The 26011-nt window shown below is 42.3% G+C and overlaps 1 protein-coding gene across 1 annotated transcript in view; it reads left to right on the top strand.

Moving 5' to 3' along the window:
- The first annotated feature begins 7140 nt into the window (after positions 1-7140).
- LOC142499912 (cytochrome P450 2A4-like) overlaps positions 7141-26011 on the top strand; it is a 91448-nt gene continuing 72577 nt past the window's right edge. Inside the window, exons 1-3 of the mRNA XM_075609967.1 lie at positions 7141-7389; positions 8647-8809; positions 11188-11340. Of these exons, the coding sequence (XP_075466082.1) occupies positions 7210-7389; positions 8647-8809; positions 11188-11340 (496 nt within the window). The 5' untranslated portion in view covers positions 7141-7209. The remainder of the gene's footprint in view (positions 7390-8646; positions 8810-11187; positions 11341-26011) is intronic.

Here is a 26011-nt window from a genome sequence, read left to right as displayed (position 1 = left end):
CCTTAAAACATATATTACCAAAGTAACGTGTGATGTGGATTAAAAATGTATTAAATCATAGCTATCAAGCAACCGTGTCATTGGTTATTCATACTATCCCAGTACCAATTAATATGGTGGGATGTAAAAGACAGGAAATGCTATGAGTAGGGTATTAACCCCTCTGGGGCAACGATGGGACCAAATGTAGATTAGTATATAAATATATTCAGGTAGGTGGCCACAGGATTAAATATCCTATTACTGCTAAATATAGCTCCCCTGCACATTTACATAGAGATTGGTCTAAATAATAATGCTGGCATGTGATGGTATAATAGCTGTATTATAGAACTTCCAAACACAGCAGTGCTGGCTTGAATACACAGCAATATGATGTGGAGACGCCTCACATAAGGTGCAAGGATAGCAGGCACACTGACCATGAATTGATTAATAAATAGTTAACTCATATGGTCTTCACAGTTACACCCAGGATACTGCAAACACTACATTAAAAACAGCTCCAAGTAGGAGACTGACAACATTGCGCGTCCAACGCGCGTTTCCCTCCAGCAAAGGAGCTTCTTCAGGGACAAGTATTACTGGGGGAATGAGGTCTAAACCCTTTTATACCCTTACAGCACCCTAATTACAAAATCAATGAATAACAGCTGTTGCACATGCGCACTGAGGTCCCCTCCAAACTGACTCAATAAACTACTCAAAAGTTGATAAACACAGTTTTATTTGTAAACCTCAGTGTTGTGCCTTCATTTTACCATATTCGCATTATTTTCCGTTCATTTTTAGAGCTTGTAAAGCCTTAAAACATCCGCGCCGAATCAAGTATCTAATGCGCATTACTATTACGAAATTGCTTTTATTAGGTTGGTTATGTATCTACCTACATCTTAATTCTGTGAGTACAACCCACAGTAGAGGATTATGCTATATTCTGATTAATATTACAAATATGCTTCACCCAATTGATTGGAGTCTTTATTATATTTTAGCCTCTGGGGTTATATGTTTACTAATACCCATCTATAAGCAACTCTCTAAGCAACATGTATATTTACATTCATGATGTAGAGATCATGTGCATCAGTGCTTTATTCTTCCTATATGCACTGCTGTTAAGTCTTTGTGATTATATCAATTGAACCAACTTGAGGACAGCCTATGTTTATAAGGTAGTACTGAATGAGTGCCTGTACATCAGCACTACATAGGCAGACCTCTAGGGTGAAACCCCCAACCAATTGAAACACACTCATGCATATATAAACCTCATTATTTTCAATGGAACTTCCCCCTTACACTGAGCCTTGAGAAAGCGGTTCTAATCGCGAAACGCGCGCGTCTGCGTCTGTCACGTGCACGCGCGCAGTCAGTATTGATATGGCAGCCTTCCAAGTTGCAGAGCAACCAGCTGTTAGACTGAGCGCGTGTACTCCGTTCGATATTGGGCAGGAGTCTCTGTGGTGACTCGGCAGCAAATGGTGAGGGTAGGGCTACCTGATTTTTCCTGATACACAGTTTATTTAGTGGTATTAGCATTCCTAACGGTGGCAGCACATTCATGAATATGTGCATAGGTATACTTACAGCCACACCGTCTATAGGAATCTATTACCCCCTGCACCTGTGTTCTGTGTATGACAGCTAGCTCCCTAGTATTCTGGAGTTTATTAGCTGTTTGTAGGTGATTAAATGTGGGACAATATACAGAGTATATACAATTGATCATCCATCATTGGAACAATATAGTATATGTTTATTGAGCACATACTGTTTAGTATGTATTGACCTATTGCCTATATACAGTAGCATAACGACCAGTCTCACATTTCCACAATATATACCCATTTATCACCTTGGGACTTGTTTGATACCTAGGACAGGTGATTTTGCAGCCCCTCCCTACCTTTGCTCACTCCTAACTACCACAATTAGGGAACACTGCATATCAGTTCCATGGATACGTTTGATCTAATACACCTCAAACTGTCCCTCTATTACATTAACCCGGAGTGTCATATACACTCACCATAGGGTTAATATATATGTGTGTCATTTGCTGTATTTTAACACCCATTATTTTAATTAGCTTAGCATTAAAGATTACTTTTAATATTAACACATCACTTTACAAGGGCGCATTGAGTGCTTTCAGTGGGTTCTTGCTGCTTTGCTGTTTACCTACTACGTTACCCACTAGCACCTTACCCCTACATACTTACACAATATTTAGCTGAAGCGGGGTTCACCATGACAGAACTCTGATAAAATAAAATAAATATTTCTTTAAATTCACGATAATCATTGAAACACCCCCCCCCCCCAAAAAAGAAAGAATGACAAAAATTTGTAATTTATCAAAAACATGATTCAGATTATGTTTTTTTAAACCAGTCCTTAAAAAAAGGGTGTCTCTTTTTTTTCCTTTGAACTTTAAATTAACTTGAATTTGTGGGCGGGATTCTTCAAGAAGGGTTTGGGTTTGTGTGTGATGTGGTTAGGGGTGGGCAACACTACTATAGTTGCCAAGAAGGGCTTATCAGATTTACATATTAAATTCGTGATGGTGTGGATAAACATTTCTATTCACGTTGTAAGCTTGTGTGTGAAGTGGTGGGGGGGAGGGGTTGAAGGTTATCTGTTATCGCGCGACAGCTCAAAGCCTCAAAAGTTTTTGATGAAGGGCTCTGTCTACACTAGTTGCTGTAGTTGTCAAGAAGGGCTAATCAGATTAACATAATAATAGAAATTCTTGAGCCTTTTGTGTGTGCGGGGGGAGGGGGAGAGCGCTGTATGATGGATTACCTGTAGTTCAAATAAATATTTTCAACAGCTCATAATAATGTTTTGATCCCCACACCCCCAATTAAAAATCACAGTACTATGCCACCCACCTCATAAAGAACGTACATGACTAGTGTAGAATTAAAAAGCAACAGTAGTGATTGATTCTCGAAATATCCAGAATTGTTATGCAAGCCCATGTCGATAACCCAAAAAAATATATATATATATTTTTAAAGCTTGAACTTCTAATTGAATGGGATGTCATACACGCATCCGCAGGAATGTGATGTCACGCTAGGGAAGATTCAAGCCAGAAAGCCATCCACTAGAACAGAATGGTTTGGGAGAGGTGTCAATAAGAAGTAGAAATTCTTGAGCCTTGTGTGTGTGCGGGGGAGAGGGGGAGAGGGAGAGAGCGCTGTATGATGGATTATCAGTTTAAATAAATATTTTCAAAAGGTCATCATAATGTTTAATGCGCAGAAATGTGATACTGTAACACGCCTATGCGTTTCAACAATGTTCAAATGAGACATACACGCATGTGCATAAAATAAATACAGACTAGTAAAAATTTTGATTAATAAATAATACATATAGAAATGTGATAATTTTATTTTCCGAAGAAGATGCAACGTTATATTTTTGTAATACTGAACTTCTTTTCCCAAAGGAGCCTCAAACAATACTAATGTATACAGTATGAACTCGGAACGTTAATTAATCTCTGCTTCAAATATAAATATTACAATTTACAGAACAATTACTGCGCGCGCACGCAGACTTGCAGAAATGTACGGCAGGTTGAATTGCTATCAGACTTTTAAGACAACAGCTCGCGATCGCCCACATGAGTTTCTAGATGGTATTGCAGTACTGCAGACAACGCTAATAAAGCAACCGCTAACATAACGAATACCGCTCGTAAAAATAAGAAAACAGATCGCGTCTGGCCGCGGTTATCAGAGCGGCGCGGCTTCGGCTGATTTAGAATAAAGGCTGTTGCAGCTGTATGCTTTGCTGTGGAGGGGTTTTGTCACTTTATTACACACCATAACTTAACTGTGTGTATATATATATATATATTTATATAACAAAAAGCAGCAGCCAGCACTCCAAGCAACAAATGTAAAGTCAAGGTGCATGCTCCATAGAAATCAATATAGAAACCCTGTCTTCCCATAAGAGAAGGCACAAAAGCAGCAACACTCAGAAATAGGAAGGTCCTGCCGGGACCGAAACGTTGGGTTTATAGTGTGCTGTTTTGTCACTGCTAATACATGTCTTTTTGCTATTTCTGAGTGTTGCTGCTTTTGTGCCTTCTCTTATGGGAAGACAGGGTTTATATATATATATATATATATAGTGACATAGTCCAAAGATGTTAGGCAGCTTTCTGCCCCGTTTTAGGTCAGAAAGTGCAGGAATAGTTAAAAAAGGATCCATTCCACAGCTTCACATTAACTCGGGCTGGCGGATGGAAAATCCAGACCACAGATTACAATGGGTCTAGTTCTCCCTCACCTGCTCTCCTAATCACTAACAGAGGTATTTAGAACAGAGAGGTTTGCATTTCATTATCTCTCCTTAGAGCCTGGGGCTGGGGGTGTCGCTACCCCCCTGCAACCCAGTTTCGGGGTGGACGGCCCCTCCAAGTATCACACTACCAGAGGATTTGCCTGGACCCTTGGGACCGAGTTCCCACCACAAAACAGATAAGACAATCAAAGATGTATTGCTGTTTCTAATGGACTATGTTGTATCTAGTGACCCTAAATGAGAGGGCATTGTTTAAACTGGGGGAACCAGGTTAGTTGGCCCAGCAGCAGTTAGAGCCTGATTCTGATGTGTAGTTAGATCCCTGAAAGGGATAGGATTTTGTTTATATAATTTGGTTTCTTGTTACTTGAAATAACAGTGTGGAAAATACTATAACACTGATATGAGTGAAACGCTGAATGTAAATATCTGAATGCCTCTAACCTACACATGTTAAAGCTGCAGTCCCTTACTTGGATGAAAATAAAGCAGGCAGAAGCCTGAGTTAAGCAGCTTAATACTTTGCATGATACTGTTTTTGTATAAATAACCCAAGAAGACTGTGTCGGGAAGAACCCAGACAGACGTCAGCACTACAAAAGAGGGGCATTTGTCACAATATATATATATATATATATTTACATGTGTATATATATATATATATATATATATATATATATATATATATATATATATATATATATATATATCTCCTCCGTGCAGCCGGATGCCCGGAAGTGCCTCCGGGAACCAGCAACTCCAAAGTCTCAGTGCCGGCAACGATATCACGGGAGAACAGGAACCAGCGTCTCTCATCCAGCAGTAACAGAGTTCATGGGCAAGTGACGGGCGTGGTTTGACAAAAGCCGTCACTTGCCCATGAACTTTGTTACTGCTGGATGAGAGACGCTGGTTCCTGTTCTCCCGTGATATCGTTGCCGGCACTGAGACTTTGGAGTTGCTGGTTCCGGAGGGACTTCTTGTGCTGGGCGCCGAGTTGGAGGGACGTCACTTCCGGCCATCCGGCTGCACGAAGGAGAGACACGAGAGGACGCCATTGCCCAAATTGGACGGCGTAGCTGGCACATGAGAGCCAATCTAATATCTGCTTAATTTACCGGTACTCTTGTGAGTGGGCATTTGTTTGATTTTAATGTTCTATAAACACTTGTTATTACGTTAATGCACTAGGTGTGCGCCTGTTTTCTTTTCTTCTTTTTCATAGGTATAATCAGGGAGTAGTGAACCCTTTGAAACGGGCTGCCAAATACCTGGATGTCATTACTTTTGGAAACGGGACTTTGTTTTTTCAGAGGTTATTTATAAAGGTTTTTCATTTAATATTTTTATATTCTTTTTTGTTATTATCATTGAATTTTTATCTTTGTTATTTTATTTAATTAATAGGTTGGTGTTCCAATAACATCACATATATTATTATTTTAATTTCTTTGAAATTACTGGTCTACAGTTTTATGTTGCTATCATCTTACCACCCCACTGGATGCACTTACTGTAGGGTTAATTAATTTATAGCTTTGTTCAGGATATATTAGAGGCGCTACTTCATTTTCCTTTGGTTCTTTTGTTATATATATATATATATATAAAAAGATATGTGAATATATATGTGAAAAGAAGAAAACAAAACAGGCGCACACCTAGTGTATTATTGATATAAAATATATTAACAGACCATGAATTCATTAGAATGCCCACTCACAAAAATGCTGTATATTCAAGCGTTTATGAGATTGGCTCTCATTTGCCAACAGCGCTGTCCTCTCGATATCCACGAGATCTCAGCGTTCTCCTGCGTCACTCCACCATATGACCCGGAAACGGAAACGAGATCTTTTCCCTCCGGTGTTCGTCATAGGAGTTCCTCCGGGTGCAGCAGACAGCAGGGGTTCCTGCAGACCAATTTATGCTGCAGCCGATTCAGTACAGCTCACGGAAAACGCGGGAGACACAGGAGCTCAAATCTAGCAACAGTAGAGTCAATTTGTGAATGACAGCCGTATGATTAAGCCACGCCCTACGCGTTTCGCCATCTATCCATATATATATATATATATATATATATATATATATATATGGGCTGGTAATTAGCTTAGCTAACCACGCAGTTAGGGAGGGCTGAACTACATGTGTAGATATTCTCCAACGTGGAGTAGGGTTTTTTTTTTGGCTTATTTTTAATGTTTTTGCTGTATTAAAGGGACAGGCGCAATAAAGCCTAATTTAAGTTTCACTTTAAACGGTCTCCATTGCGTACCTCTGCACACGTCTCTTACATCCCCCCTCCACAAAAACAATTCCCCACCTCCACAAATACACTTATTACCGACCACAAATACACTGCCACATAAATACACTTACCACCACCCCTCCACAAATACACTTAACACAACCTATAAATAAACTTACAACTCCCCCCCAAATACACATACCACCCCCCCACAAATACACTTAACACCCCCCACAAATACATTTACCACTCCCCCTACAAACACACTTACCATTCCCCCCTAATACACTTAACCCTCTGTTCAGCTGCAGTTTCCTTGCCCCAAAATGAACTTAAATAACACGGCATCTGTACACAGACACACACACATGTGATTTTATGTTGAACTGCATTGAATATTTTTTATTTGGATGCTTACTTTATTTTGTGTCTGAACAAACACAATACAGTATATTTTAAAATGAGGGCTGAGTCAGACAAGAATAATAGGTCAAGCCAGAAACTGTATTAGCATTGGAAGCATTTCAAGATACACCATGTGCTTTAAACTGGTTCTATTTTTCACAGCTCAGACTTACAGTAAACACGTCTAAAAGACCCGAAGATTATTGTTTAGCTCATGGTTAGCAATGGATATCACTGGATCTGTAACGCTGACCATAGTCATCTGCATCTCCTGTCTGCTCTTCTACTCAGCTCTGAAGACACGGGGAAGGAGAGGAAATCTGCCCCCAGGACCGACACCTCTTCCATTTTTGGGGAATTTATTACAGCTTAGGAGAGGGGAGCTGGTGGAGTCATTAATAGAGGTGCGTTGTGTTATACGGAGGAGTCAGGCAGGAAAAATATTTTGTAGGTGCATATATTAATGGTGACCTCTGCCATTTGACCCCAAGGAACATAACGCTTTTTAACCACTGCACAAGTTTATTCACACACAAGCACATTGATGCACACACTGTATATACACGACATGCACATTAACACACATAAAGATAAAAATGTACCTCCAGCACACACAGTAACACAATTATGCACACACAGACGCACACACTTTAACATACTGATACATACACAGACAGCATATCTAGGGTCCCTGATCTAAGGGGCAAAGATAGGGAACCCTATTAGAGCCACATAACTAATGTCCTTGTTCTTCCTGCACATACTTATACATAATCAGACACAGGTATATAGAATGAAATACGCAGATCTGCACATGCTCATAGATAGTCTGCTGAATTAGGCTGCGGTCATAGTAAGTTCTCCCATACGGAGGCGCGCAGAGGCTGAGGGAAAGCGGGTGCTTTCCCTGGCCATGGTATGCGCACCATCCGTGGGCGTGTCTGGGGGCGTGCTAGTGATGTCACAAAGCTGGTTCGCCCTAATTGTGCGAACCACTCACGTGACAGGCCTGTCACGTAAGAAACCAGTTTAATTTGATTTCTTGCACAACGCGCGCCCCCTCCCGCTTCCGCATGCCCATGCCTGCACGCCGAATAGACGCGAACACTGCCTTTAGACAGTCTGTTCGCTCAGCGTGCGGACGTGTCCGTGCGATCTGCCATACCACGGATGCAGCCTTAGAATTGCCTACACAGTTGCTACACCCCTTTATTTAGCAGAGAATTCCATGAACTGTATAATCCTCTATTTAATTTGCTCAGAAAATATAATTAACAAAAGAACAAAAAAAACCTCACCAATAGCATTTTCTTAAAGTTTTCTTATTTCTTATGGATTGCTGCCCAGATCCACTGCCTCCACCAGCAGGCTTTCAGACAGTACAGGAACAACAAGGGGCTGGATCAGCACTCAAAGAATATATGTAACAGAATAAAAGATAAAGCCAAAACTTACAGTATCAGTGAAATCCTCCATAAGGATGAAAAAATTATCCATACGGATTGCACAATGAAAGTGAATAGAGTCCAGCTACACTGTACTATAAGGTTTTGCTGTATCTTTTATTCTTTAACATTCACTCTTTGAGTACCGATCCAATGGGTCCCTAGCCTGCAGAGGATACAATCTAATTTTGGCGCTCTTTGACAATGTTATTACAGTTGAGTGAAACGTATGGCAGTGTGTTTACGGTCTACTTGGGGATGCGGCGAGTGGTGGTGCTGAAAGGTTACCAAACAGTGAAAGAAGCCCTGGTGCATCAAGGGGATGATTTCAGTGGTCGGGGTGAAGTTCCCACCTTTGACACAGTCTTCAAAAACCATGGTAAGAAATCAGCTTCAACCCCAATGATTAAACATCACCTAGCAGTGGATTGTTCCAGTAGCTATATTGGTCCTTGAGATATGTGAGTTTGTTGTAACTAGTGTCACCTTTTAATGGCGCGACAAAGAAGAGACCTGTGAGATTTGGGAATCTCAGCACACACGAAAAAGAGACATGTGAGGTTTTGGAAAAATCTAGAAACAAGAAGACCTGTGAAGTTTGGGAAGCTTGAAAAACAAACTTGTGAGATTTGAAAAAGCTTAGCACACGAAAAGAAGAGACCTGTGAGGTTTGGAAAACCATGTATATGTGAAGAGAAATTAGAGATTTGGGAAATTCTACAAGTATGAAGAAGAGACCTGTGGGACATAGAAAGCCCTGTACATTTGGAGACCAGATGCGTAAGGTTTGGAATGCTCTAAACCAGGGGTGGGAAAACTGTGGTCTAGGGGATGGTGGCCTGCAGTCCGTGGTACTTTCTGGGGTGTGGCTGCGTCTGCAGCAGGGAGGGCAAAGAAGGAAGTGGTGGGCAGGAGCAGAGTAAGCAACTGGGGAGAGAGTGAGAGACATGCAGGTAGGGAGAGAGAGAAGAGGGAGAGAGATGTCGGGGGGAAGAGAGAATAGAAGGAGAGAGAAGAGTGAGAGAGATTCAAGTGGGGAGAGAGAGAAGAGTAAGAGACTTGCAGGTGGGGAGAGAGAGATGCAGTTGGGCAGAGAGAGAAGAGTGAGAGAGATGCAGGTGTGGAGAGAGAATGAGAGAGATGCATGAGAGAGACAGAGAGAGAGATATGCAGGTGACGAGAAATAAGAGTGAGAGACATGCATGTGAGGAGAGAGAAGGATGAGAGAGGAGATTGTGGGTGAGAAGCTGGTGAGGAGTGGAGCATGCGGGGGAGAAGCTGGAGAGGAGGAGAGCATGCAGGGGAGAATCTGGTGAGGAAGGGAGCATGTGGGTGAGAAGCTACTGAGGAGCATGTGGGTGAGAAACTTGTGAAGAGGGGGAGCATGTGGGGGAGAAGATGGTGAGGAGGGGAGTTTTGGTGAGCTCTAGAGGCCACAAACTTCACGTGGATTCTACATTTGGAAATGAGGGACCCTTCGCCGCAGCCGCTGGACACTCAGCTGCCGGATGTTTTGCCAATAAGATACGTTAGCTAGCGGTCAGGGTTGGGGAATAAGGAGAGGGGGTTTTAGTGTAAGCGGTTAGGATAAGAGGTTTTAGGGTAAGGGGTTTTATGATAAGGGTTTTAGGGTGAAGGGTTTAAGGGTAGGGGGTAGCGTTTGTACTAGGGGTAAACATTAGGTATTTTTAGGGTAAGGGGAAAGGTTAGTGTCTTACCTTGACGGCAAAGAGGCCAGCGGAGAGTTGTCACTGCGGCGAGGTAAGTGGCTGCTAATCGGCTGCAACCAAATGTCCAAGACCGGGAAAACTCTGTACACATGAAGAGGAGACTTGTGAGGTTTGTAAGGCAATATAAACACAATTACATCTATAAAGAAATTGTATGTTTGCCCATTAAAAGATACCCCCAATCTACAACAATTTAGAACACTGCAAAACCATCATCTAAAAGAGCATCGTTAATCAGATAGAACACACTGTACATGCTGCATATTTGTAAACAATTTGATTCCTGATGTAGTGTTTAAGAGAAATGTCCTAGAAGATAAATCAATTCTTAAAAGGGTAATAATAGTGAAACTATGGGGGCAAAATCTCCCAAAACCTGCATTCAATTTGATGGAATAAAACCTTTTTCACCGTATTGATTAATAATCTTCTGTGCATAAAATCCCACGGTTTGACATCTTATTTGCACGTTTGCCCAATTTGCTGCAGTACCGTCTGAAAATCCCACTTTCCTGAGGTACGCAAAATAAGGCTTTTGCTGGAGAGCGGGATACACCAATTTAGGTGGGGGTCCATTTGCTCACTTGCCTCCAAATAGATTAACTTAGGCGATAACTGCTTTAAAGAATACGGATATGCAAGACCATGCAAAAACAGATGTTTTCACCATTAAAAGCATTTATTGCAGTTTAGTGATTAGGCCAAAAGTTTGTCATCTATTAATCACATTTTGATGTCTTATGTACAGGGAGCAAAAGTGAGCTGTAAGGTCCGTACGAGCTGACACTGGGATTTGAACCAGTATCATCCGCTTCATGGCACCAACATTTCCACTGAGCCCTTCATATTCCCGTCATTATAGAAGCTTTCATATGTTGTACCTGACGTGGCCTCTCTTGTAGACTGTGTAGCTCTTGAATCAATTTGACAAAGTGAAGCATGAGCAGTTCTCCTACAAGAGGTTAATATCCTGTCCTATCAAGTAGAGAAGATATTGAATTGTAACTTGGGGTTCATACTTTTCTAGGGATCACCTTCACCAACAACATGGAACGCTGGAGGCAGTTACGCCGTTTCACTGTTGTCACATTGAGGGATTTCGGCATGGGGAAGAGAGGGATTGAGGATCGAATCAAAGAGGAGATTCAGTATCTCATATCTGAATTGAGAAAGACAAAAGGTTGGTACATTGTTCAAAGGTTGTCAAACGGTATAGTGTAAGCCAGTGGTCTTCAACCCTTCAAGACCTGTGGAACCCTTCACATATGTATAGTGACTCCATGAAATCTCTTAAAAATATATTGTAATGTTGTAGAACCCAAACTCATTTATCCTATGTACATAATTCAAAGTTCTAGTAGTCATGTTGGTCCTGAAGAACTGTAGATTTATTCCCAGTTGTGATATATTTTTACCGGACCGACATTAGCGTTCTATGTTATAGCACACAGCGCTTTTCAAATCTCAATATTTTTTCTACACTTGATGAAGAAAGCTCTGTGATTGGAAAGTTCTCTACACTATAATTGAATCTATGAAGAACTATTATGTTGTATATTATGTAAAAATAATTCTCCTACAGTGGTTTGGCTTTCAATAATATTGCTACAAAACATGATGAAGGGGATATCCCAAACTTTAATAGTGGTATTGTCACCTAACATAATTCAAATATATATTTTTTGCAAATAAAAAAAACATAGAATGTAGAGTTTTTGTAGACACAATGGGACCCAATCAAGTGTAATATCTCCCCAAAGGAATATTGTTAGTAGAAATACAAATCTGGAGTTTTCGCCGCATTCATTATTAAATATCACTGTAAAAATATAGCTGCAGTTCTTGTGGCAAAACAAGTCTGTTTCTAAGATAAATAAGTACAGACATACCCCGGTTTAAGGACACTCACTTTAAGTACACTCGCGAGTAAGTACATATCGCCCAATAGGCAAACGGCAGCTCACGCATGCACCTGTCAGCACGTCCTGAACAGCAATACCAGCTCCCTACCTGTACCGAAGCTGTGCGCAAGCGGGGAGACTATAGGGCCTGTTACACATGCGTTATTTACATCAGTTATGCACATATATGACGATTGCAGTACAGTACATGCACTGATAAGTGGGGAAAAGGTAGTGCTTCACTTTAAGTACATTTTCGCTTTACATACATGCTCCGGTCCCATTGCGTATGTTAATGCGGGGTATGCCTGTATAACAAAAGACAAAGAAGCCCAAAGCTACATCCAATATGACAACAATACAGCTCAACCCCGTTATAGGGCAATCCGCTACAACGCGGAACGCTTATAATGCAGTCTGAGCGTGGCTCCCGATTTAGTACATCTCCAAGATTTATTATTTTTTTCTATTCAATGCTTTATTGCTAACAGACAGAAACGGAGACAAACACACACACACACAGACACACAGACACACACACACACACACACACACACACACACACACACACACACACACACACACACACACACACACACACACACACACACACACACACACATACACACACACATACACACACACACACACACACACAATGATGTATGAAGCGGAGCTGGAACATTTGCAACAAGAGAGGTAGGAAAATAGAAAACAGTATCACCATGAATGGCCTTAGCTGACCACAGAGGAATCTGACCCTGCACAAGGAAAGAATCTCACGCAGCATTTCACAAAAGCAATCAGACACTGACGGAGCCACAAAGCAAATGGGGGCATCTAGCATCTTACAGGTCCTTAGTTATTTAGTAATACAAACGTTTTGGTCCCACCCAGGAATTTTATTAAAGTGACAAAGGTCCCGAGGGGTACTAAAAACATCCCAGCTTTTGATTTTTCACCTATAACCTTCCTTTAGCAAAGTTTTTTTTAGTGAATTTTTAAAAAAATATATACTCACAAAAAAAGAAGTTTTAGCCTTCACTTTTATTTGCGCAACGCTCTTCACAACATATAAATGTTTAAACATTGAATTTATTTTAAAAATCTTAGCTTAATGTTGACATCATGCACAGCACTGGACAACAGGTAATCCATAGAGATCACAATTTAATTTTAGTGCTGGAGGTTTGAAACTATCCCAAGATTATCATTGTAAGAATCCGTGATCCGTGGTGCGCTCGGCGTGGTCTCCGCTTACTCCAACCCGAGATTAGGTGCCCCGCTTCCTCCTCTTCCTTTGACACGTCTCACGCACCTGCTGGTACCAGCCGTCAGCCTAGGGGCACGTCCGGAGTCCACGCTGCAAGAAATACCGTTCCCGCTGACCCCGCCTCCTGGCTACGCCCGCACGGTGCTATTAACGGCACGCAGCACGCACACGCGATGTGCGGCATTGTGCGCATGCGCCAAATCTTCTCTGCTCTTCAGCGTTATTCCCAACAACTGTTGCTGACATCAGACCAGCCAATCACAGCGAGGCTTACTGGTGAGTCTCATCCCAGCCTGCAGCTCATTGGACATCCTCTCTTGATATGCTCTACAAGCCCTCTGGCAAATCGGCTGAGCATAACACTTCATCTGTGCGAAGTGCTAACTGCAATTCTTGCCTCCTTGCTTTGAACCGTATCTTAGTATCCAAGTCCTGTCTTGTCTGACCCTTCCTGTTCTTTGGATTCTGCTCTTCTCCACTTCTGACCTTGGCTTACCAACGATGATCTGCACCTCCCCAACCCCGACCACGGCAAGAACCCTCGACGATCCGCAACTCTCAAACCCCGACCTCGGCAAGTATCTTCTACCATTCTCACCTCTCTAACCTAGACGCGGCTTCCACGACTAATCTACACTCCGGATGCTCTCTCGCGGCTGGAGGTTGGTGTTTTGTCATTCCCCACCTTGGCCCGGGGTCACGTCCTTTTTATGGTGAGCACTCCGTTACAATCGTGGACTGAAACTTGGTCTTGTACAGAATTCTTGTATTAGTCATCCTCCCTTTTATAAATATGTGTGTATCTATTCCACTAGCAGGGTATCAGGGGGTCGCTAGGATGAGATCCCAGCTGTTGCAGCGTTACAACTGGCCGGGGCATCACGGGATGCAGGCACTTTCTGCCGCTCCTGTGATGCCTGCCAGTGAGTGGGTGAAGCGGGTGATCGTGAAGGCACCCCTGAACCTGCTACTGGTAATGGGGGATCCCTTCCAGAGAGTAGCTATGGATCTTGTTGGACCTCTTATGATTCCTAGAAGGACAGGAAAACGCTACATCCTCACGGTGGTGGACTTTGCAACCCGGTACCCTGAGCCAGTAGCACTTGCCACTATTGATGCCAAGGCAGTAGCTAGGGCATTGCTGACTACTTTTTCTATGGTAGGCTTTCCTAGTGAGATCTTAACCGATCAAGGGTCACAGTTCATGAGTGAACTGTTACAGTGTCTCTGGGATGCATGGTGGGTACAGCACCAGCGCACAACCCCTTTACACCCCCAAACCAACGGATTATGTGAGAGGTTGAAAGGTACCCTGAAGCAGATGCTTCAGACCTTTATAGAGGCAGAGGGGAGAGACTGGGAGATTCACCTGCAGCACTTGCTGTTTGCATACCGAGAGATACCGCAAGAATCTACAGGCTTTTCTCCCTTTGAACTGCTATATGGCCGCAGGGTACGGGGACCTCTGGACCTATTCCGTGAGTGATGGGATGGGGAAGCTACTAATACTGATGTCTTTGTGCTTCAGTATGTAGTAGATCTCAGGGACCGGTTAGAGATGCTCATGGGGTTGGAACAGGACAATCTTAGGGCCGCTCAGACCAAGCAAAAGAAATGGTATGATCGGAAGGCCCGTAGCAGAGAATTCATTCCAGGTCAGCAGGTACTTGTTCTTAAACCCACTCGGGAGAACAAATTAATGGCTGCCTGGACGGGACTGTATGTGGTACTCCGGAAGATGAATGAGTGAAACTATGTTGTATAGGTAGATGTGGATAGGAATAAGACATATCACATTAACATGCTTAAAGAGTACAGAGCGTCGAGTATGGGGTCGAAACTGGCCATTTGTAGCCCACCAATGCAGGATCTGGCGAGCAATGCTCTGCCTGACCTCTTAGGGGAGGCTAGGCAAGGAGGTACTGTAGAGCAGTGGAGATAGGGGGTCAGTTGAGTGTCAGTCAGAGAGCAGATGCCAGGGCTATGTTAGAACAGTATAGGGCTCTGTTCACACATAAGCCAGGGAAAACACACATCACTTATCACCCAGTACTCACAGGAGATATGCGACCTCTGCATAAGCATGCTTACAGAGTATCAGCAGAGGTGAAGAGCAGTATAGAGAGAGAGGTAGAGGAGATGCTGGCCCTTGGGGTAATTGTACCGTCCCAGAGCCCTTGGACTTTTCCGGTAGTCCTAGTGCCTAAGAAGTAGATGTAAGAAGAGTAGAGCATCGTCAGAAACAGGAGTCAGGAGAGGATCCAAGTAGCAAAAAAATCTTTAATGGCGTTAAGACAGCTTAGGGAAGAACCTCCTATGCGTTTCAAACGTCTTGTTCTTTATCAAGGAGTAACAAACTAGTGCAGATACATCCCTTTAAATAGCCAGCTGATCCACCTCCGTTTCGCGCCAAAAATACGTAGTGACGTCATGACACTACCTCCCGGCGCAAACGCATCACATGGAGGTGCAGTCAGAGTCACTGGAGATCCCTGGGCGGAGCGGCTACGGATCGCCATATGGGACAAAAATAAAGAGCAAAAGCCAAGGAACCATAAACAATGCACAGTCCCTGATAATGTATCACTTCACCCCGAAAGAGGAGGAAGCGGTTACAGATCAACTCCAAAGAGGAAGAAGTTTTGACAATCTCCAATAATGTAATCAATATTTCTTGAACAGATCTCTCCCACACTGAAATTGCTCTCTTGGATAAGGGTCTACAATTCTCACCCACCATGGACTTTGATCTTTTTGGCACAACAATAGATGTCTAGAAGTTTGTTCAAAAGTTATCTCTAAAAATATTTTTTGATAAATTTGGTAAACTTGAGGATAGAGTGGGTACTGAATTAAAGGTGGATGATGAGGGTCCACTGTCCTCTTCGGGGGGCGGCGCCCCCTCATCGCACACAGTCTCAACCACTTCAGGAGAGTTAAGTACTTTTAAGGAATTTTGTGCAATTTAAGATATGGAGGATCTTTGTCTCGAACAATTGGTTCCTCCATATGAATTCTCCATTCCCACACATTTTTTTTTATTTTTTATGACTTGTATTTTATTGAAGTATTTGTTCATGAAATACAATAAGACATACGTTGTATAGTTACTTTGTGCATCACAGTAAAATAAATACAATCTTTGGAACATATTGTACTGTTTATTAGTGGGAGTGCCACGACTTTTCACGCCCTACAGAGCCGTGGGAAATGGGGTAAAAAAGGGATTGGGGGTGAAGGGAGAAAAAAAAATGGGGAAGGGGGGGATGGGGTAGAGGAAGGAGGATTAGGAGTTGGGAGAGGGGTGGGAAAGGGTGGTATCTTATTATTAGATGTTGGAATCACCGAGTCGAGTGAAGTATTCCATCTGTTGGCAGTATATTGTGTGAGTTGGCTCCTGTCAGATATGATGGATGGTATATATTGGGTTCACCAAAATCACCCACTCCTAGGGGAGAACGCATCTATCACTATCATTGCCAAATTGTGTCACGCTCAACCCCGGGGATGTCTGTCTGTGCCAACCATGGCAACCAGGCGTTTAGATAATTGTCACCAGTGTCGTTAACTAGACTCGTTAACTTTTCCACCTGGCAAATAAACCATAATCGATTCCGAATCTTTGGGATGTTTGGTATGTCGGGGCGTTTCCATAGTGCTGCGATCTCACACCTCGTTGCGATTGCAAAATGAGCAATTAGTTTATTTTGGGATTTTGTTAGATCTTTTCGAGGTCTGTTCAGGAGGAACAGCCAAGGATCTGGGGGAATAGTAAGGTCAAAAATCCTCTGTATCCAATTTCTGATTTTTTCCCATATTTGGGCTATTTGTGGGCAAGACCACAGCATATGTAACAAGTCGGCCGTTCCCCCGCACTGCTTGGGGCACAGGGGGGAGGAACCTGGTATGAACTTAGATAATTTGAGTGGGGTGAGGTACCACCTCATGAGTACTTTATATGCGTTCTCCTTTAGTGTGGTGCATATGGAGCTTTTTGCTGTGGCTAGGTATATGGTGTTCCAATCGTCCTCTTCCAGGATCTCTCCTAAGTCTGTCTCCCACTGGTTTCTAAATGCTGGGGTGTGTTGGAGTGGGGCTGAGGAATCGACTACCTCTCCATATATCATTGATATAAGTCCCTTAGTGTCGGTTTCTGCCCGACAGAGCTTTTCAAATTTTGTCAGAGGGGGGTATGGGGCCAATTTGTTATAGAATGCTCATATCTAGAGGTATTTGAAGAATTCTGCATGGGGTAAATTTTGTTCTGATCTGATATGATCGAATGTTTTGATTTTTAGATTATAACCCTCCAGGTCTTTGATCCTATTATATCCTATTGATCTCCAAATAGAACTATTACTGCCTATTAGGCCGGGTGCGAACCTCAAATTATTCCATAGGGGGGACATCAGGGAGTTATCTGATGTGAGAGAATTCTTAATTTTTGAAGCTTCCCAGACAGATAGTGAGTTGGTCATTGAGGTGAGCGGCAAATCAATATGTTTTCTAGAACTTTTAGGTAGCCAAATTAGACTGCTAAGATCCAATGGGGAACAAGCAGCACCTTCCAGCTCCACCCATCTTTTCAATTTAGGGTTGGAGTGCCATTGTATAATATGACTTAATTGTGCCGCTTTATAATACGAAACAGGCAGGGTACCGCTAACCCTCCCGCTAGGACAGATCTTTTCATATTTGTTTTGTTAACTCGTTTTTTCCCCTTCCATATAAACTTAGCAATTTCAGACTGAAGCGAGAGCATATCTTTCAGTTTGAGTGGCACCGGTAAAGTTTGGAAGAGGTATAGGATACGGGGAAGTAAGTTCATTTTAATGCTATGTATCCTACCTATCCAAGAAATTTTCTTGGAGGCCCATCTGGAGAGGTCCTTTTTCAATGACCGAATTAGGTTGGGATAATTTGCGGAATAGATATTTTTAGCACTTTTTGTGATGTGAATACCTAAGTATTTTATGGATTTCCTTTGCCAGTTAAATTGGAAGTTCAACTTTAACAATTTCTCCATGTGGCTAGGGAGGTTGATATTTAGAGCTTCCGATTTGGATTGGTTTATTTTAAATCCAGAGACTTTGGAGAATCTGTCTAGTAGGTCGAATAGGTTTGGGAGGGAGGTGAGGGGTTTTGAGATTATTAATAAGATATTATCAGCATACAGGGCCGCTTTGTGTGATTGCGAATATGTGTTTAACCCTGAGATATCTGGGTTGTCTCGGATGTGCGCCGCCAGAGGTTCGATACATAGGGCGAACAGGAGAGGGGATAAAGGGCACCCCTGTCTTGTGCCGCTCTGAATCTGGAATGGGAGTGAGGGGAAACCCTGATGTACAACCTTGGCTGTAGGGCCTGAGTATAGAGACATAATTGCTCTGCTCACCCGACCCCCGAAACCAAATGCTGCGAGTGTTTCTTTAAGATTTGGCCAGTCTATCCTATCGAAAGTTTTTTCTGCATCCAGACTTAATAGCATACTTTGATTGTTATTTTTGTTTGCCAATTCGAGCAGATCAATAAATCGTCGGGTATTGTCCGCTGCCTGCCGCCCCTTGATAAAACCGACTTGATCTGGATGTATTAGTCTGGGTAGGATTAGACTCAATCTGTTGGCCAGAAGTTTAGCGAATAATTTGATATCAGTATTGATTAAAGATATAGGTCTATAACTTTTACAATGCAGCGGATCTTTCCCAGGCTTATGTATTAGTGATATAGACGCTCGCAGCATATCTCCGGGGATCGGGGCTCCCGCTAAAATCGCGTTGAACATATGGAGCAACCGCAGGGCAAGTAATTCCGAGAATTTCTTATAGTAGAGCCCCGAGAAACCATCCAGACCAGGTGTTTTTGATGATTTGAGTTCTTTGATAGCTTGTGACACTTCTTCTAAAGTGAAGTCAGCGCCTATCTTGTCCCGATCGCTCTCTGTCAATCTCTCTAGCCTTGAGCTGGCTAAGAAATCTCTTAAGGCCTTGCTCGTTTTGCTGTTATGTGCCACTTTCTTCCCATCATATAAGGAACCATAAAAAGAGCCAAATTCTTCTACTATCTTTTGGTGGTTGGATGTGTGGATGCCAGATTTTAAGCGTAAAGCTTGGATATTAAACTTTGATTGTCTCTCTTTTAGGGCTCGTGCTAGCATCGTATCCGGCCTGTTAGCTTTTTCATAAAACTTCCTCTTTGACCAACTTAGTGAGTTATCGGCCCTGGACGTTAATAACATATTTAGTTCAATTTTGGTATCTTTTAATGCCTGCAATGTTTGGTTGTTTGGATGAGTCTTGTGAGATATTAGTAGAGAGTGGAGTTTGTCCTGGAGAATGACAATTTTAGCATCTCTCTCCCGTTTTCGTTTAGCAGTGAGGCTGATTAATAGTCCCCTCATTGTTGCTTTGTGAGCTTCCCATAGAGTAATGTGAGATTCCACAGAGCCTGTATTTAGTTCAAAGAATTGATCAATATCTTGACCTATATTATAACAGAGTACAGGTATCTTTAAGATTGACTCATTTAGTTTCCAGTTCGTCCCCGGTCTAAAGGCCTGAATTTTGTTGCACCGTAGCTCTATTGGCGCATGGTCGGACCATGAAATATCATGAATCTCGGAACGAGCGACCATAGGAACCAATTGACACGAAACGAAGAAGTAGTCGATTCTGCTATATGATGTGTGTGGGTGGGAGTAGAATGTATAATCTTTGCTTGTCGGGTGTGTATCTCTCCAAATGTCCACTAATTGGTTATCCTTTATGTTTTTAAGTAGGGAAGAATGAGCCTTTTTGTTGTCTGAGTCGTTTCCTCCTGATCAATCTAGGGAAGCTTGCATAACAATATTGAAATCCCCTGCGAGGATGGTGCTGCCTTGGGATATTGAACTTAGGGTGCGGAAGAACTTATTGAAGAATGCAGCGTCCTGTATACACAGGGCATATAGGGAAGCTAAGGTGATATATTGTTCATGTATAGTGCCTACAAGAATGAGAAATCGGCCTTCCGCGTCATTTTTAATTGTTTGGACTACAAATGGGATTTTGTTACTAAAAAGTATAGCTACCCCGCCTTTTTTGGTGGCCGCTGAGGCTGTATAGAACTGTGAGAAGCCCTTGTCTAATAATTTAGGTGTATTTTTTTTACTGAAGTGTGTCTCCTGGAGGAGCAACACTTCAGCTTGTTTTCTCCTGTAGTTGGAAAAGGCTAGTCTTCTTTTTATTGGACTATTAAAGCCCTTAACGTTGTGTGAAATTAGGGTTAGTGCCATTCTATAATATGGAGGAGGTGCGATGTGTTAAATGGTGGATACTCATTGCTGGTGTTGCCCGAAGGGGTCTTTTCTTTACCTTTTTCTGTTTGATTCTGAGGTGCGACTCTTGATTCCCGGCATCTTGGGTTAATGGGAGGGGGGGGGGAGGTGGGGAGGGGTTGGACATACTAGGAAAGCTACATGAAGGGAAAAACAAAATAAATTAATTAGTGTACAAAATAAGAAAAGCAAAACAAGGGGAGGAAAAAAAGGGAAGACAAGAGCTCGCCTCGGGGGCCCCCGAGGACGGCTCCTGCGCCTAGAGGGAGGGTCTTCAGGTCTCATTGCCTGGATGAGCCAGCCTCCATAGTTGGAGACAGACCTCCCTAGGTCTTGAGGCTGGTCCCTTGTTTTAGGGGACCATGGTAGAGAACGCATATGCCACAGTGAGGCTGGGCCTGCCGGCATTCGTCTAATGAAAAAAAAACAAATTTGCAGCAATTAGCTAGGACATGTTAAACATATTAAACACTTTAAACTATGAACTGTAAGTAAAAAGATATGACTCTTTCTACAAGAGAACGAAAAACTCTCTGTGGAACCGAACAATACCCGCCAGAGATTAAGGGCATGATCCCTACGTTACAGCAATTTGTCCGAAAGCGAGATAGGAGCTGACTGTCTCATATTTATAGTGGAACTAAAACAAAGACATAGTCAGTGTGGAGATTCAGTAATCCGCTGTACAGGCTAAGAGAAGGAAAGGTGTCGGGCCTGGTGTGTGTAGGTATACCGGTAGGAATAGAAGGGGGCTAAACTAAGTGTCTCTATTCATATAAGTCTTGGGGGTAATTTGAAAGTACCATTGTATGTCAGTTGTGTGTATTAGGGGGACAATAGGTGTTAGTGGGAATTGTAAACTTACCTAATCAAGGTATATATGGGTTAAGATTATATTCTTCTATCTGGGGGTCCTAAACTATGACTAGATATGATCCCACTCCAGGGACAAGATAAAATAAATCATAGAATAATTCACAGTGAAGTATCATGTGACCATCTAGGTAAGCCCACTGATATATAATATGACTATATGCATCACTGTACCTATATTCATGCAGATGTGCATGTAGCTAGCTATGCAACTCATTTATATTATATAACATGTTAATATTTTATACGTGCGATTCATGATATATATATTAGCCTACACTTATACCAATATTTTCATAACTGCAAACTACAATTATATACAGATAAACTTCGGTACGTGTGTAAGGGTAGACATATCTCAATATATATATATCTATACCGACACACGTGCACCAACACACATATAGATACATCTCTTATGTGCGCATCTACAGAGATCCGTGTCTTATGTTAGTTTATTAGTTTTATTAAGTTGTTAATGTGTGGTGTGTAATGTAGTGTATAAGTGGGGTGGTTACTGGGTGAAATGTCACTGTAAAGGGATCATCGATGTGGTGCGTCTCGCAGGGTTGGAGTGTTCCCGGTCTTCTCTTCAGATTTTCTCCTTGTGGGTTGGATTCCCTCTGCATCCGGGTTCATGACCTTTGTCATCTTGGTGGTGGCATCCAGTCATAGTGAATTGCGGGATCTCGCGAGATGTGGGAGGGTGAAGATGATGTCATACCCGGTTTCGCGCCATCTTCATTGTCATTCCCGCTCCGATCCAGGGAAGTCCAGGGTAAGATGGCTGCTGCTCCAAGGTGGTGTGCGGCTCAGCTCCGTGTTGAGATTAGGATCGTGAAGATGAAGGTAAGCCTAGATACTGGCGGGAGGTGGTATTGTATTTTTCGGTTCCTCTGAAGGGTAGGGTAAACTTAGAGAGAGTTCAACAATAAGGGAAACAGGATCAATCCGAGCCTGACGCCTCAGAGACGGTAATGTTTTTGGTTTTGTTGGCTCCCACTTTGGACCACGAGGGGCCAGGGGAGCTGTTGGACGTAGATGGACGCTTTGGTACTGGTGAACCTGGCACGCTTCGGGGGTCTCCGGTGATGCCCAGTTTAATTAGGAAACTCTCTCCATCCTCCAGTTTCTTTAGAGCGTGGGCTACCCCGTTTTTAATAGAAAGAAGGGCACAAGGAAACAGCCAACGATATTTAATGTTATTGTCCCGCAGTACTCGTGTGGTGGGGGCCAGGGCTCTCCTTTTCATTAGGGTAGCCGGGGCCAGGTCTTGGTATACTTGGAGCTTAATCCCTTCAAATTCCAGTGACCTGGCCTCTCGGGCTATTCTGCACACCTCTTCCTTTGTGCAGAAGTGGTGGAACCTGGAGACAATATCCCTGGGGGGGTCTCCGCTCTGCGGTTTCCCTCGGAGAGCTCGATGGCACCGATCTAGCCGTAAAACTGACTCAGGTTTGTCCGGGAAGAGGTGCTCTAGCCATCTGAGGATAAAATCTTCTGGGTCAGTGATACTTTCGGGAACCCCTCGAAGCCTAATGTTGCATCTCCTATAGCGGTTTTCCGCGTCCTCTGCTTTATCTTCAAGGAACTTGACTTTGTCAGTTAGAGAGGATATTTGTTCTTGTGTGTGGGAGATGGCAACCATTGATTCATCAGTCTTTGATTCTAGAGTGTCAGTTCTTTCACCCAGAGCGTCTAAATCTTTTCTGAGGGCCCATAGCTCAGACTTGAAAAACTTTTTCATTTGTGAGCAGAATTCTTTCAAGTCCTTCCTGCGTACTACTTCTTCATCGCCTTCATCTTCTGTGAAGGGGTCTGTCTCGGGGTCTTTACTAGCAGGTTGGGCGGGAGACTCCATCTTGTCCTGTTTATCCGATGGGGGCATTGCTTTCCTTATGAAATACGTGGAAACCGGCTGGCTTTTTGTACGGGCAGATCTGCTTGAAGCCATCTCTGCAGTTTTATACAGCTTATGCAGTATAGTGAGCCGGTGTGCATTCGAAATTGCAGCTTTTATTATGCTTATGAATGCCGACAGGTGAGGAGCTCTGTAATCAGGACTCCATTCAACTCAGTGCCACGCATGCGCCTCTCCCACACATTTTTTTTAATGGTATTCTGGTCTCAAAAGGAGTTTTATCTTTTACCCTACTCACATTAAAGGCCAATTTCTCCCTATGTTTGAGAACTTGGTCATCAGGGACCTTTGTCTTCTATCACAAGGGTTTTCTTTTTCTCGCTATGATTGTGATAACCTTAGCAGGGAGGAAAGAGCAGCGTTAAAAAACCTTCAAAATAATTATTTGTTGATAATTAAAAGTGCCGATTTGGGGGTGTGTGGTGGTGGTGCAGAGTCGTGAGAGTTATCTTAGAGAAGCTCTTCGTCAACTGGAAGATCTCTCCTCCTACTCTGTAATACCATCTGACCCAACCTTAGAATTCATGATGGCCCTTAACGAGCTTGTGGAATTGGGTGTGATCACAGAGGTTTTGTCAAAAAAGAAGTTTACTTCATTGTCAACCTCCACCCCATAATCCCCATCTTTCACCATCTCCCAAAGATCCATAAGACATTGGTCGACCCTCCTGGTCGGCCAATAGTCTCTAGTATTGGATCTTTGGGAGATGATCTCTCTAGGTACATCAATAATTTCTTACAACCTATTGTCAGAAAACCTTCCATCCTACATTTTGGACTCTGGTGACCTTATGGGCAAACTTATGGATCTACCCTAGTGTAGTGATTATTTATGGGTTACATTAGATGTGGTTTCCCTGTACTCTGTTATTCGGCATGATCACGGATTGGCAGCTGTCCCCCATTTTGTGGAGAATCCAGAAACTTCATTATTTCAATCCACTTTCATCTTCTTTTCTTCTCACACATAACTTTTTCACTTTTGAGCCCAAGTTTTATTTACAGTTAATCGGCACAGCTATGGGCACGAGTTTTGCACCTTCTTATGCAAATCTCTTTATGGGGTGGTGGGAATCACAACACATTTTTTCTAGTAATAACACTTTTCGTAATAATACTATTTTTTCAAAAGATTCATTGATGATCTCATTATCATTTGGAAGGGTGACCTCACTACTTTCAATTCTTTCGTTTCTTACCTTAATCATAATATTTATAACCTACACGTTACCATTAATTCACATGCACATCACATCAACTTTCTGGATCTTCAATTATTCATCGATGTTAATAGCACAATACAAACAGATGTGTTCCGGAAAATTAACTCCAGGAACACATTTCTGAGGGCGGACAGCTGCCATCCCAGGGCGGTGATCAGGGGGATACCTAAGGGACAGTTCCTCAGGCTGAGGAGGAATTGCTCCACTTTGGTGTGTTTTCTTTCTCAGTCTGAGGGGCTTGCTCAACGGTTTCTGGACAGAGGTTATTCGTCGGATAACCTTAATGATGCTTTTCAGATAGCACTACATATGTATATATATCCACACTTCTTCCATATCATATAACATCATCACACATCAATCATAGAAAAATGGGGAACAAAGCTAAGAACAGGTTGTCGAACAGCTCCCCTCTGTTTATTTCTCAATTTAATAAACAAAGTAATAGCGTCAAATCTATTATAAAAAAAAACATTGGGGAATTCTAGAGATGGACCCAATATTGAGCAAGTATATTGAACACGGTCCACAGTTTGTCTTTAGACGTGCTTAAATAATTGGCTCATACATATATCCCAGTGACATCTCAATTCCTGATATTAGACAAAAACTATTTCTTACTAAAGGTTCTTTTCAATGCGGGGCATGTATTGCTTGTAGATACATGAGACTGCCTACATTTTTTCTCCCCAGTTCTCATCAGACTGCGGATAAAAATAAAAAATATCAAATTAACAGCTTTATAAATTGCAATAGCCACTATGTGGTGTATTTAATAACATGTGGATGTCACAAAAGATATGTGGGGAGAACCACATGGGCACTTAAGATCAGAATTCAAGAGCACCTCAGACTTATAAGAAAAAAAGACCAGAATCACCCAGTCTTTAAACATTTTACAGAATGTGGCAAAGGTGGGGTGAGGAATTTCTCTTTTTTAGGAATTGAATTAGTTCATCAGCACAAAAGAGGAGGTGATCATGTCAATCTGCTGGACCGGAGGGAAGCGTATTGGATCTTTATGCTCCAAACACGCTTCCCTCTGGGAATGAATGTAGATTGGAGTCTGAGTCACTTCTTAAAATATATATATATACATGTGTCTTCTCAAATATATATATATATATATATATATATATATATAAATATATATATATATATATACAATTTTTTTCTTTTCTAAAAATGCATATTATATTGATTCCCTAAGTAGATATTCTTTACAGAATTTAATGATTTCTTTGCTAACTAATTGTCCTTGAAGCCCAATGAATTCTATATATCAACTTTGTCAGTTTCTGGCCACTCCTAGTATTCTGCTTATTTGATAAGTCATCATATATTG

Source organism: Ascaphus truei, chromosome 7 (genome assembly GCF_040206685.1).
Source record: "Ascaphus truei isolate aAscTru1 chromosome 7, aAscTru1.hap1, whole genome shotgun sequence".
Classification (NCBI taxonomy): domain Eukaryota; kingdom Metazoa; phylum Chordata; class Amphibia; order Anura; family Ascaphidae; genus Ascaphus; species Ascaphus truei.
This window is presented reverse-complemented; position numbering and strand designations above follow the sequence as displayed.